General features: G+C 44.9%; 1 protein-coding gene across 1 annotated transcript in view; it reads left to right on the top strand.

Moving 5' to 3' along the window:
- Positions 1-4746: 4746 nt before the first annotated feature.
- Positions 4747-15427, top strand: part of LOC139937027 (uncharacterized) — a 14667-nt gene continuing 3986 nt past the window's right edge. The window contains exons 1-4 of the mRNA XM_071931973.1: positions 4747-4938; positions 6073-6197; positions 12833-13119; positions 14836-14911. Of these exons, the coding sequence (XP_071788074.1) occupies positions 6162-6197; positions 12833-13119; positions 14836-14911 (399 nt within the window). The 5' untranslated portion in view covers positions 4747-4938; positions 6073-6161. The remainder of the gene's footprint in view (positions 4939-6072; positions 6198-12832; positions 13120-14835; positions 14912-15427) is intronic.

The raw sequence follows: 15427 nt of genomic DNA, 5'->3' as shown, positions 1-15427 counted from the left end.
CCTTCGTGTGACCATGGTGCGACAAGGGTGTTTTTTCTTTCATTATTATCCTGCAACTTCGACGACCGCGATTGAGCTCAAATTTTCACAGGTTTATTATTTTATGTATATGTTGATATACACCTAGTGAGAAGACTGGTCTTTGACAATTACCAATAGAGTCTGATGTCTTTAACAGATTTGTTGTCAGTTTCCAGAAGTATTTTTGTCCCGGGATCTAGTATGGCAACCAAATACACTTCGCGTTGATCGTCGTTATATTTTGTTTCAATCAGAGGTATGTTTAAACAGTTTGGTGGTCAGTTCTCAGAAGTATTTTATTTTTGTCCCGGCAATTAGAAGTGCAAACCCAATACACTTCGCGTTGATCGTCGTTATATTTAAACCAGTATGATATTTCCAAGAAACGTACGTCTCGAATTTAATTGGGTTGACGGCGCTCCACTTAATGCAGGAGGTGATTGAATGTGGATTTTTGTGTAAATTGGACTTTCACTCTCATAACTCAAACTTTAATGGATTTTTTGGTTCACGCTAAAAATAAAATGCAGTTTATAAACCCATCTTCATGTACATGTATATAGGTCTTTTTTTTACGGCGACCGTTATGGGCCAATTGATCATAGAGCTAAACGGGCTTTAGTGAGTTGGACAATTCCCAACTGCGTCAACCGCTGACCGAGGACCGTGCGTGCCCTTGTCCACCCACACATCCCCGGCTTTACGCTCCGTGTAGCCGGGGAGGCTGCGAAGAGATCAGCTGGCAAGCTCGGGCCACTTCTCGTCTCTCGTCAGCCGAGTGGAATAATGGACTTATCTCCTTCTTCATTTGTGTCAATTCCTGGAACAGCCTATTCATGGTTTTGAAGGGCTTCTGCTGACACTCGTTAAAAAAAGTATTCTTAGATTGACTAAAGTTGGGGAAATGGGGGATGGTTGACGTCTTGGTGGCTTATAAAGCGGTAAAAGGCAGGATGCAAACTCTTTTATTACATGAACAGACATTGTATCCGTCTTTTTTAACGTTTATAAGTCTTCAGTAAGAATAAGAATCCACTTTACATACTATATCCCAGCAAGGCATCATAATTAGGACTCTATCCACGAGCTAAATAAGGTGACTTTGAAAAAACACTGAAGAGCTTTAAATAAACACTGGGAGAGTTCTGTGTCATAAAACATCCTTGAAACTTGACAACTTATGCAAGGGAAAAAAATGAAGTGAACAAAAAAAAACGGGTTTTTTTTTTAAAGGTTTTTTTAAACAGTTTTTGTGGGAGGGAAGCGACGTGGAAGTTTAAAGCACAGTAAACTTGATGAATCAGTAAAATGATCTGAACCGACAACATAGCTGGGTTTTATAGGAATTTGATAAGGCTGAAATTAAGGGCATTTCGGAAACAATATGGACTTTTGCCATTTAGTTTGGTGTTCGATATGTGGGATGGTGTTACCTCCTCATTGTATGCTGGGAATCTCCTCATTTTAGAGGACTCAATGAGATACTTCTTGTGAAAGAACGCATGACACAGAACTCTGTATTTTAATGTGCAAATCGAGAAAGTGATTTTCATGCTGGGCATGACGAATAAAAAAATATAATCTAATCTAATCTAATCTAAAAAGTACGCAAACAAAAACGTGGGGGTGTGGTAGACTTGTGGACAAGTCGTCAAAAATGTCTGTCGCGGTGATAGCCATCTGACTGTCCCCGCCTCGAGAGACTGCTGGCCCCGCGAGACTACTGGGCCCAATTTCATGGCTCTGCTTACCGCCGAATTCTGCGCTTACGATCGCGATTCCCCGCTTACGTGCAAGCGCCGAATTTCTGCGCTAGCCTTGTAAGCGTAGAATGCCTAGTAACGTGAAGTACGCACGCGCAGAAGCCAAAATTCGCCGCTAACCCGTGAAATATGCTTGCCGTAAGCACAGAATTCCCTGCTTCCGTAAGCGCCGATTCTGTGCTTATGGTAAGCAGAGCCATGAAATTGGGCCCTGCTCTCACGTACGGTCACATAATTATTATATGGGGAGTAGAAGTCGGGCAACCAGCTGATGCAGTTCGCAGGAGAGCGGTGATCTCGCGAGAGCACCGCCACAACTCGACTATCTAATCGCGTTGGACAATTAACGACTTGTCCACAAGTCTACTCTGTAAAAAATATGCGTAAAATTTACAGCACTTCAGTCATTTCTTATACTTCATGTTTTACAAGGCGAAAAATTGAAGGCATCATAGCCGAAGCTTGTGGTGAGGGAGATGCCTGATGGACAAACATACGTATTTAAACAGGAGCCAGAACGTATAATATAATAGACTTTGTAAAAAATAAAACCCAACGGATGAGGAGATCGTGAAATGTTAAGATTAACCATGGATTAACGAAGATTTATGAATAATCTCCATTGACGGAACACAGATCAAGAACATTCCAAGAAAATACAATCCAGTTAGGCCTAACATTCTTAGCATAACATATGAATTTGCGTCAATGGGCGACCCAAAGAAGCCAAAATCCACCTTTTTAAAATGTGTGTTCTTGCGGGGAATTTCACAAAAGGCCACATAATCTGCATAGTTCATCTTCTTTGTCAATAGTGGTTCGTCTATGACCTTGCATTCAATCTACGTGTGGGTCTTTCAGGGAGACCCAATATACGGCTCTGATGGATACATCAGAAGGGTGCCACCAACGGTAGGAGTCACAGTTTAGTCCTTTTGCCTTTTTCAGTTTATGTCCAAGTAAACTGTTAAAGTCAGATAACTGATACTACCTTCAAACAGTATGGTAATTTACACTTCAACGGATACAGACTTAAACGTATAGTGTATACATGTGTTCAATAGTCTAAACTAATGTTGTGAACTTCATCAACGGTTGGGGGAAACGTCCACTGTCACGTCGGCTTTATACGGCTTGGGACCATCAGCAGTTTTGACAATGTGCTGTAAATTGTAACCCGGAGTTTGAAAAAGTTAGAAATTAAGTATTATGAATAACATACACAACAAAATAGACAGGGTATCAACCCAATTCAAACTCCAGTTATTATTTCTCATCCTTCATGAACAATTCCTACAAATGCAAAAGGTTCACGAAGTAACAAAAAGGATATATTTTTTTACAAGCACTAAAACTAAGATGGAAGCGTCAAAGCTGAAGCTTGTAGTGAGATGCCTGATGGAAAACCTGACGTAAACGGGAACAAGAATATACAAAATAACTTGATAACAAATTGACGGATGAGAGGAATCATGGAATAGATCTTAGAGGTCAAGACTTGAGAAGGGCGAAGATTATGAATCTCAATTGATGAACACAGATCAAGACCATTCTAAGAAAACACCATCAAGTTAAAACTGGCCTAAATTAACATGAATTTGTGTCGGTGGGCGATCCAAAGAAGCCAAAATCCACCTTTTTAACATGTGTGTTTTTGTGAAGAATTGCACAAAAGGCCACTTAGCGCAGTTCATCTTCTTTGTCAATACACTGATTTGTTTATAGCCTTGAATCATTTTACGTGTGACAGTGGGTCTTACGGTACAGGGAGACCACATCAGAAGGGCGCCACCAAAGGTAGGAGTCTTTTTAGTTCTAGAAAGTAAAAAACTTATTTATGGGTCATTGTTTGTTGCTATATACCAAAGTTGGTTTTGATGACTTCATTCAAAGCGCCATTTCGTGTGACACCGACTAACTTACACATAGGTCTAATATTTAAAATGCTAGATTGAACAAAACGGTGGATCCAACTTTTTGTTTGAAGTGTAGTCACCCACCGAACTCATGCAAGTTTTGGATTCAACTCTTTAGTTTTTAGAGTGTCAGCTCTTTTTACAGGGGGGGGGGGGGGGTATTGGTCGGGCATGTTGGCAAGAATGGCTCCCCGCCCCCATTAGAGTGACCACCCTAGTCTGGCCAGTGTTGTGCAGTGTATATAATGCCGGTGTCCCTGGGAGCGTCTGTCCGCCGGAGATTGGGTCCCCAATGGGAAATTTACGTAGGAGCCTTGATTCAACAGAGGGCGCGATCAGAATCTGGGTGCGTTCGTTTAGCTTCCTTGGGTCGACCCCGGTGTGTGGCGGGTTTTTTCCGAGGACGAGTGTGTGCAGATAGTTACCCACGTTCGTCCTGGGGAACAAACCGCCACACACCGGGGTCGACCTAGGGGAGCTAAACGAACGCACCCAGTATGGGGGTAAAGATGTGTGTTAGCACTGCATACTCAGTACTTTCTCGAGTCCCGTGAAAAAATATCACAGGCATTTTACTAGTGGGATTCGAACCCACGACCCTTACAGTTCTAGAGCAGTGGCTTACCAAGTAGACTACCGGATAGAGTCTCCTGCCACATTGGCACTTATACTGTGCCAATCTTTAAAGGCGTGAATGTAAAAATGGTAATGGAATAATGAATGTGTAAAAATTGTATAGTATCAGGCCAATAAAAAAATTGAAATTATCATAATATGAAACTTTATAAATGCAGCAGCACTCTGTTAATGTTTGATCTCAAAAGTCCAGACTTAAAAACACGTGACGGGGTAAGGACGGGATCGGATGGGTGGTCGATTAATCCTACAGCTCTATGATTAATCACAATCAACCAGTATCTTCAACCATAGAGTAAGCTTCAACGCCCTGCACCGTCGCAGTGCGAAGTTTTTAGAGTTGTTCTGATCTGATCTGATTATTCTTTTGGCGCCCTCAATGTTGACGATGAACTACGCACTTTCTCGCTCTCCTTATTTTTGGGCGACGTCATGTGCCAAACATAGACATTCATGTACGTGTAGACGAACGAAACGTACACACCGTCCGTATGCATTCCTTCCTGGGGAAAACCAGAAACACCTTGAACTGTTTTCATCCTCAACATTCACTATTTTGAATCAAAATATACCCCTACAATATTGAATTAAGAATTCAATTGGTAAGTAAGAATTATCTTATTATTGTTGCTGTTTCTTCGATCCGAAACTTGTGAACCGAAGGGCGAAGGAAAAAAACAACTCTCGCGGCAGCCGATTGCCGATGGGTTATGTTCCTGTGTCACATCCACATGGACAGTCACATGATCATGATGATTGGTCACCGTGGTCAAGTGGTTAGACTGCAGGACTTGCAATCACAAGGTTGTGGGTTCGAATCCCCCAGCTAACCGCTGATTTAACAATGACTAGAATAAATATTGTCGTCTAGTTACTGAATCACAATTTCTTGATTTGTGCAATTCATAATAATCATAGACGTTTTAAACCAATGTTTGTATGATGAGAGAGATTGGCTGTTGCCAGCTTTATATCCCCTTGTGGGAGTTTGCCGAGTTCCCTTCATGGGAAGATCATCTAAACAAACAAACAAATAATTTAGTTTCGCTTGATCATTCAAGGTTTAAACATTGTTAAAGTTGAACACAAATGTCACAGTGTTTTTATTTTTATTTATGAGCAATCTTAATGAGCAAACTAAACAACTTGGGCACATGAAATACATGACAGTGTAAAACTTTAAAAAGGAGATCCGTGACGTGAGTAAATTTTAAAACACATTAATTTTGTGTCACATCATTAATTAACTTGATCTGCTGATGATTGATAGTGATACTGATATGACAATCCTTAAGTTAACATGCCCCGATACAACCCCAAGGCTAAACAACCTAGTTCAACAAATAAAAAATAAGACCCGAGGCTTGTCGCTTTCCACAGCCATCTTAAGGTTTATCGGGGATATCAAAATATCAAGTCCAAGAGAGGGCGCTGTTGAACCCACGCAAAGGCCATGCATGTAAAGATTGTGCATGACAACATACATCACGGTAACAAATGCCCCATCTGCCTACCCATAACGCATTCTGTTCTGAATCGCGATGAACCTTCCTCCATACCATACATGTAGCTTGGGGGTAATTAATTGCGATAACGTAACCCTCATTGGGAGGAGGGTTACGTTTTCGCAACTTGGGGGTAATCATCACAGCTGTCTAGGCAGGTTTTTTTCTTAAATATGTAAATTATTCTTATGATTTATTCATCAGACACAATTTCGTTCTCTTCATTCACAGGTTTGACTTAGTTTCCGACACAGCTAAGACATTTTTTCATTGACGCTTGAAACCTTTATCGTTGGTTTGAAGAAACCATTGCCAGCATAATGTCTGCTCCACCTCCACCCTACGAACCTCCAAAGGTAAACGATAGGAGACTTTTGAGACGCTGGCGACAGCAGACATTAGGTCCTTTTTTGCAGCTCTGAGCGTACATGTGCTCATGCATGCTCAGTATTGCGCATGTAGGTCTTAGCACGCACACGCAGTACTGTGTAAAAGGACCATCTAAAAGCCTCCCAATCTTGTTAGGCTACCACCGCCAGTTCCATTGATGTCATATGTTCCTTTTTTGAGTAAATTGTAATGGCACTCCACAATACTAAAAATAAAAGCTTGATCTCAGACAAACGTTAAAAACTTTACTTACATACTTGTGCGTATGTGTCCAGGTAGGTGGTGACATTTTTGTCTGACAGCTGGGTATTTTGAGCGAAAGTGAGGTCATTGGTGTAGAGTGCTATTTGGGAAGGGAGTGGTTGGGGGCTTGGGGACAAAGAAAGAAAGCATTGTTTTTCCCCTGTGTCCTAGGATGGAAACAAAAATCCAAAGGCACACTACTCGAATTGGAATTGAACCAATGACCGCCCCAATTTTTGTTACCAGGACACAGGGGGAAAACGATGCTTTCAGTTAACTGTAAAAAAAAAGTTAATATCTTTATCCATAAAGCACAGGCCTGATACTTAACGGAGGCAACAAAGACAATTGCCTCTGTGCCCCTGGTTATTGCCTCGGTGCCCCTTGAAATGCTCCAGTAGAAACTTCCTCATAGGGTGCCCTTTACCAAAGACAAAAATGTCTTGGTACCCTTGCCCTTTCGAAAACAAAGCAAACATGCCTGATCATTATTTGGGCTGATAATGCTATCATTATCTTCAAACCCTGTAAGTTTAATGTAGATCTGTGGACATTTGAAAAAGTACCCGAATCCTTTTAAGAAGTTTTTAGCAAATTGAAAGGGTAAAGGGACCTCAACGATTTCACTACCTGGTACCTGCCCATATTTACCTAATTCATCATACATCATACATGTCTTTAACATCTATTATATCGTTGTGGTACCCGCTGCCAAAACATAGAATTTGCACTGCTTCTAGCTACCGGACAATTTCGGTAGTCTAGTTGGCAAGACACTGCTCTAGAATTGCAAGGGTCATTGGTTTGAATCCCATCCGAGAAATATTCCTGTAATATTTTTTTACAAGACTCGGGAAAGTATCGAGTATACAGTACTTACACACATCGGTGCATATGGGTAAAAACCATAATAGACCCTTCCCATGAAATATGTCATTTGCACATAGCGCGTGCGCATTAACGTTTTGGTTGGCAAATTGAGGGAACATCGCGCTGTTTTGTACACAGGTAATGGGTGCGTCACGCAGACATGATCGCGCGTCTGCTTAGTGCACAACTCTATGGCGTTTGCCAACCAACAGGGTCTGTACGCATGCGTGAATGTAATTAGCATATTTCATGGGAAGGTAAGCTTGGGTGGTATCGATTTATTTTATTCACGATATATCGCCGACAATATATCGCGATGTTCGATATAATCGCGATTAATGAAATTTGACATAATCAGTCTTAAAACTCCAAGTGAAAGTTGTAGAGAGACAGTCATAGCATAAGAGAGGTGTTCTAGTGACCTATTCTTCTGGTTTTACTCCAAACCTATGGGGTGCAAGATGTCTCAGCTAGCAAATACACCGCAATATTTAATCGATATGCCACGATAAATCGCGATATATAGATATTTCGATTAAAACCAAATCCATCCGATATCGAAATCATTTCCAAGTTAATATCGCGATATTCGATAATATCGTGATATCGCCCAAGCTTATGGGAAGGGTCTATTAACATTCTTTATCCCCCATGCAAATTTATCATATATTAAATACATCATGTCTGTTACACAGTCAAGGTTACATGTATTGTTAGGAGAGTCTGGATTGCATACAATAGCTAGTGTGATGTCTGGGGAATGGGAGTATTTGCATACAATGTAATAATCCATACACAAAAGTACTTCAAAACTGCTACCATTATTTGTACACACAATCACATGTACCATAGATTGTTTTATTGCTCCATGTTTGATTGCATGAAATAGTGTACATAACAGTGCCTGGAATGGTTCTTCCTGCAAACCAAAGATTATGTTCAATCAAACTGGTTTCATTTTCACTGTTAGGCCTAAAATGGTACTTCCTCCTTGCCCAAGACGGCAACCTAATACATTTACAAAATGTTTGTCATGTGAATGCAGAAGAATTATTACAGGTTTTCAATCATGCTTGACTTAAGTTCAATGCTGTTTGACTACGCCTACTGTTGACACAATGGACAAATTTGTATTGCATTCTGTACCCAGTACAGTGTATTGTATGGTGACCATAAAAACTGGCTCACATCAATAATGTGTGAACTTGTCAGTGGCAAAAAACAACATTAGTCTTCTCTTGTTGGAAAAACAACCTTACAATCTACTGATTGTGACCTCATTTTCCTGGTAGGTCACCCACTGTGACTTTGTGCAGGTTCAGAGGTTTTTAAACAAATTTAATTGGAAGATCAAGATAATTGTTGGAAATGTGAGCATTTCAGTCTCTTGATGATGGCCAAGAGCAAGCTAAAAAAAATGTTGAGACCAATTTAGAACTAGCTCTGCGGCAGTATAGCTAGTAGAAATAGTCGCGGCCGATTTTCTACATTCAACCCAGGTTGTAGTTAAAAAGCAGTTAAAAGTCTCCCGAATTCCGAAAAATTTACTCCGTGGTGGTAGAATTTAAAGCAAAACTATTCTCCAAAGAACAAAATCTACCTTGCAAGTAGATACACACAACCATAGTGTTATCGCAAACCAAATATATATTGGTATGTCACCATGCAATACCTTAAATCCCATAATGTGTGCATTTTTGTGACATATTTTATTCATGCAAAAGGCTACCCCAGCAAGGGTACCCAGCACCCCAGCAAGGGTACCCATAACCCCAGCAAGGGAACCCACAACCCCAGCAAGGGAACCCACAACCCCAGCAAGGGTACCCACAACCCCAGCAAGGGAACCCACAACCCCAGCAAGGGTACCCACAACCCCAGCAAGGGTACCCACAACCCCAGCAAGGGTACCCACAACCCCAGCAAGGGTACCCAGCACCCCAGCAAGGGTACCCATAACCTGGCAAGGGAACCCACAACCCCAGCAAGGGAACCCACAACCCCAGCAAGGGAACCCACAACCCCAGCAAGGGTACCCACAACCCCAGCAAGGGTACCCACAACCCCAGCAAGGGTACCCAGCACCCCAGCAAGGGAACCCACAACCCCAGCAAGGGTACCCACAACCCCAGCAAGGGAACCCACAACCCCAGCAAGGGTACCCACAACCCCAGCAAGGGTACCCACAACCCCAGCAAGGGTACCCAGCACCCCAGCAAGGGTACCCATAACCTGGCAAGGGAACCCACAACCCCAGCAAGGGTACCCACAACCCCAGCAAGGGTACCCACAACCCCAGCAAGGGTACCCACAACCCCAGCAAGGGAACCCACAACCCCAGCAAGGGAACCCACAACCCCAGCAAGGGTACCCACAACCCCAGCAAGGGTACCCACAACCCCAGCAAGGGTACCCAGCACCCCAGCAAGGGTACCCAGCACCCCAGCAAGGGAACCCACAACCCCAGCAAGGGTACCCACAACCCCAGCAAGGGTACCCACAACCCCAGCAAGGGTACCCAGCACCCCAGCAAGGGTACGCAGCACCCCAGCAAGGGAACCCACAACCCCAGCAAGGGTACCCACAACCCCAGCAAGGGTACCCAGCACCCCAGCAAGGGTACCCAGCACCCCAGCAAGGGAACCCACAACCCCAGCAAGGGTACCCACAACCCCAGCAAGGGTACCCACAACCCCAGCAAGGGTACCCAGCACCCCAGCAAGGGAACCCACAACCCCAGCAAGGGTACCCACAACCCCAGCAAGGGTACCCACAACCCCAGCAAGGGTACCCACAACCCCAGCAAGGGTACCCAGCACCCCAGCAAGGGTACCCATAACCTGGCAAGGGAACCCACAACCCCAGCAAGGGAACCCACAACCCCAGCAAGGGAACCCACAACCCCAGCAAGGGTACCCACAACCCCAGCAAGGGTACCCACAACCCCAGCAAGGGTACCCAGCACCCCAGCAAGGGAACCCACAACCCCAGCAAGGGTACCCACAACCCCAGCAAGGGAACCCACAACCCCAGCAAGGGTACCCACAACCCCAGCAAGGGTACCCACAACCCCAGCAAGGGTACCCAGCACCCCAGCAAGGGTACCCATAACCTGGCAAGGGAACCCACAACCCCAGCAAGGGTACCCACAACCCCAGCAAGGGTACCCACAACCCCAGCAAGGGTACCCACAACCCCAGCAAGGGAACCCACAACCCCAGCAAGGGAACCCACAACCCCAGCAAGGGTACCCACAACCCCAGCAAGGGTACCCACAACCCCAGCAAGGGTACCCAGCACCCCAGCAAGGGTACCCAGCACCCCAGCAAGGGAACCCACAACCCCAGCAAGGGTACCCACAACCCCAGCAAGGGTACCCACAACCCCAGCAAGGGTACCCAGCACCCCAGCAAGGGTACGCAGCACCCCAGCAAGGGAACCCACAACCCCAGCAAGGGTACCCACAACCCCAGCAAGGGTACCCAGCACCCCAGCAAGGGTACCCAGCACCCCAGCAAGGGAACCCACAACCCCAGCAAGGGTACCCACAACCCCAGCAAGGGTACCCACAACCCCAGCAAGGGTACCCAGCACCCCAGCAAGGGTACCCAGCACCCCAGCAAGGGTACGCAGCACCCCAGCAAGGGTACCCATAACCTGGTAAGGGTACCCACAACCCTAGCAAGGGTACTCACAACCCTAGCAAGGGTACTCACAACCCTAGCAAGGGTCCCCACAACCCTAGCAAGGGTACCCAGCACCCCAGCAAGGGTACCCAGCACCCCAACAAGGGTACCCAGCACCCACGCAAGGGTACGCAGCACCCCAGCAAGGGTACTCACAACCCTAGCAAGGGTCCCCACAACCCTAGCAAGGGTACCCAGCACCCCAGCAAGGGTACGCAGCACCCCAGCAAGGGTACCCATAACCTGGCAAGGGTACCCACAACCCTAGCAAGGGTACTCACAACCCTAGCAAGGGTACCCACAACCACAGCAAGGGTACCCAGCACCCCAGCAAGGGTACGCAGCACCCCAGCAAGGGTACGCAGCACCCCAGCAAGGGTACCCATAACCTGGCAAGGGTACCCACAACCCTAGCAAGGGTGCTCACAACCCTAGCAAGGGTCCCCACAACCCAAGCAAGGGTACTCACAACCCTAGCAAGGGTACCCACAACCACAGCAAGGGTACCCACAACCACAGCAAGGGTACGCAGCACCCCAGCAAGGGTACCCAGCACCCCAACAAGGGTACCCAGCACCCCAGCAAGAGTACCCACAACCCCAGCAATTAAGGGTACCCACAACCCCAGCAAGGGTACCGACAACTTTAGCAAGGGTGCCCAGAACCCCAGCAAGGGTACCCAGCACCCCAGCAAGGGTACCCACAACCCCAGCAAGGGAACCCACAACCCCAGCAAGGGTACCCACAACCCCAGCAAGGGTACCCACAACCCCAGCAAGGGTACCCAGCACCCCAGCAAGGGTACCCACAACCCCAGCAAGGGTACCCACAACCCCAGCAAGGGAACCCACAACCCCAGCAAGGGTACCCACAACCACAGCAAGGGTACCCAGCACCCTAGCAAGGGTACCCAGCACCCCAGCAAGGGTACGCAGCACCCCAGCAAGGGTACCCAGCACCCCAGCAAGGGTACCCATCACCCCAGCAAGAGTACCCACAACCCCAGCAATTAAGGGTACCCACAACCCCAGCAAGGGTACCGACAACTTTAGCAAGGGTGCCCAGAACCCTATCAAGGATACGCAGCACCCACATACCAAGCAATGTTACCCACAATAATAATAGTAATAATAACTTTCGATTTATATAGCGCCTAATAACTAACACTTAATTCTCTTAGCGCTTTACATTAGTGCCCTGGTCATAGGGCCAATAACATCCCTTTTTAATGTTTCTCAGCTCCCTTGGGAGTATACAACCTGGGCAACAGTTTATATCGCTCCAAAGGCTTTTTCATTCACAATATCAACCTCTACCCTCGCAGGTACCCATTTATTCCCCTGGGTGAAGAGAAGCAATTATAGTAAAGTATCTTGCTCAAGGACACAAGTGTCACGAGCGGGATTCGAACCCACACTCCGGTGAAAACGCACCAGAACTTGAATTCGATGCTCTTAACCACTCGGCCACGACACTCTACGAGCAAGGTTACCCACAACCCCAGCAAGGGTACCCACAACCCCAGCAAGGGTACCCACAACCCCAGCAAGGGTACCCACAACCCCAACAAGGGTACCCAAAACCCCAGCAAAGGTACCCACAACCCAGCAAGGGTACCGAGCACCCCAGCAAGGGTACCCACAACTCTATCAAGGGTAGCTACAACCCCAGCAAGGGTACCAACAACTCCTAATCCCAAAGCGATTTTAATCCCAAAACGAACTAGTTAATATTGAAAAAATATGCTCATATTATGTGTATCAATTTTGTTTTACTTAAATAACTTTTCTTTGTGAAATCAGGGACAGCAAGCAGGTTACCCACCCCAGCAGCAAGGGTACCCACCACAGGGATACCCAGCACCCCAGGCAGGGTACCAACCACCACCCCAGCAAGGGTACCCGCCACCCCAGCAAGGGTACCCGCCACCCCAGCAAGGGTACCCGCCAGCCCAGCCAGGTTACCAATCTGGGTACCCTCAGCCCCAGGGCTATGCCCCAGTGCCTACCCAGGGGCCAGCAGGTGTGGTGGTGGTGACTCAACAGCCGCAAGTACAGCATACTGTCGTGACTACCACAGTGCAGCAACGGTGAGCTATAAAATAATAAACATCTGAATGATTTAGTCCTTAAATTTGAACATTTTCATTCAACCCCCATTCATTCGAGAGCATCTGCCACAGAAGACAGGTTAATCTAGGCAGGGGTATACATTTTGCATCAACATTGGTTTTGCAGCCAGCTGACCTACTTTCAGACGAAGAATATTTAAAAAAATATATTATAAATTACTCACATTGTTTTCATAGTCTAGCCATTTCATTTTTTCTTTGAATTTTTTTGAGGGAGGAAAACATTAAGTGAATGAAAGTTTCCTTTTTGTGCTTGATATGGGGCATGTTGATACCCCTCTTTTTGTTATCCTAGGAGTTCTTCAGAGGTTTGGAGGGGGGTGGGTACCTCTGTACAGAAGGAAAAGAAAGTTGGGGAGCATTTAGGGGGTTTCCCTCTGCCCCCATATTTGACCCGGTACAACGGTGGGATTTCCCAACTGTTTCTTTTGGTTTTTGCACACAACACACAAGCAGGGCTGGAACTTGTTGTAAAACTCCACAAGAATGCAGGGCATGGAGCTTCAAGTTTTCACTGCACCAGAACTTATTTTACAGGAATCAAAATGGGAAAAAAACTTTCCACAAATTTTAAAACTGCTTTCATTTGAACAATCTTTGAAAGAGACTTTGTGTCTCATTTTTCTTTTGGTATACTTTGATGCTCTTGAAAGCTTTTACCAGACTCAAACTCACAGTCAACATTGGAATATCATTTCTTCAAATCAAAGATATTGCACATTTTGAACAAAACAGCCAAACTTGTTTGGTCCTCATGAATTTAGCCCAATGCTAAATTCTCCCGCCCTTAGACCTGCGGTCCAGTGTAAAATACAAGCTTTGAACCATCGTAGGTTGTACTTTTTGTTCACGTAATTATTTCACAGTTCCTGTAACAGTATCACTGCTTTGGAGATTACTGTTACTACTTCCAATGTGGAAGTCCAAAGTTTAATGCCAGCAAGTACATTGAAAGTGAAACAAAAGTTAGCCAATGATGGGAAGTAAAAAATATGACAAATACTGAATTGTATGGCAATGAACCAAGGCTATCCACTCAAATACAACAGCATCGTCTGAGACTAGCGGGCAGGGCACTTATACAGAAACATAAAAAAAAAACTTTCTCAGCTTATCACCTGGTTATCAAAACATGAGAGAGATCTCCTTAATTGGAACTCAGTTGACTGGTGAGAGAGAGAGAGATGTATTACAGTGTTCTCTTTGCAAAACAGAAAAAAATACCCCCACGTTTCGACCCTAGCAGAGTTAAAGACTCTGGACACCTTTAGTAATTTTCAAAGACCAGTCTTTTCACTTGGTGTATCTTCACATAATGCTCAAAATAACAAACCTGTATAAATTTGAACTCAACTGGTCGTCGAGGTTGCGAGATAATAATGGAAGAAAAAATACCCTTGCCACACGAAGGTGTGCTTTCAGATGCTTGATTTTGAGACCTAAAAAATCTAATTGTGAGGTCTCGAAATCCAATTAAATATCTTAGTGGGAAATTATTTCTTTCTCAAAAAATATGTACTTCAGAGGGAGCAGTTGTTCACAATGTTTTATACTACCAACAGCTCTGCATTGATCGTTAACAAGTAAGTTTTTATGCAAACATTTATTTTGAGTAATTACCAATAGTATCCAGTGCCTTTAATTCTATTTTCTCACAATGTTCTTTTTGTACAGACCCAGGGTGAACCATCTGCTTCATGCGATCATCACATTCATTTTCTTTCCTTGGGTAATTGTCTGGATAATACTGGTAAGTCTTGGTCATGTTTTGACTCTCGTGGTCAGTTTCTTAAGTGCTATTCACATGACAGCATTTTAACTGGGGTCCCACGTTTAATTTTAGCATGGTTTTAAAATGTCTGACAAGATTTTGCAAGAGAACTTGGACAGTAGAAAAAAAAGTTGTCCTTTCACACGAGGTACATTTTGTAAAATTTACAACCATGCTACAATTTAGCAAGAGACCCTTGCTAAACTGCTCTTGTGTGAAAGGACTATAATAGTAATAGTTCACTTCTTATATAGCGCGCATATCCGTCACTCAGTGACAATCAAGGCGCTTTAACTTTCAGTATTTTCCTGCAAGGTACGTGGGACTACGTTAGAATTATGAGACCTACTCCTTATGGTTTACAAGGTGCTGTGGCGCAATATGCTGCCAATCAATGCCAACCAATCGGCTTCACGTCCCAACCAAAGGACAAATCATCATGGTCATGTTTTTGCTTAAAGCCATTGGACCCTTTCGGTTCAGACAAAAAATAAA

Source organism: Asterias amurensis, chromosome 5 (assembly GCF_032118995.1).
Source record: "Asterias amurensis chromosome 5, ASM3211899v1".
Classification (NCBI taxonomy): Eukaryota; Metazoa; Echinodermata; class Asteroidea; order Forcipulatida; family Asteriidae; genus Asterias; species Asterias amurensis.
This window is presented reverse-complemented; position numbering and strand designations above follow the sequence as displayed.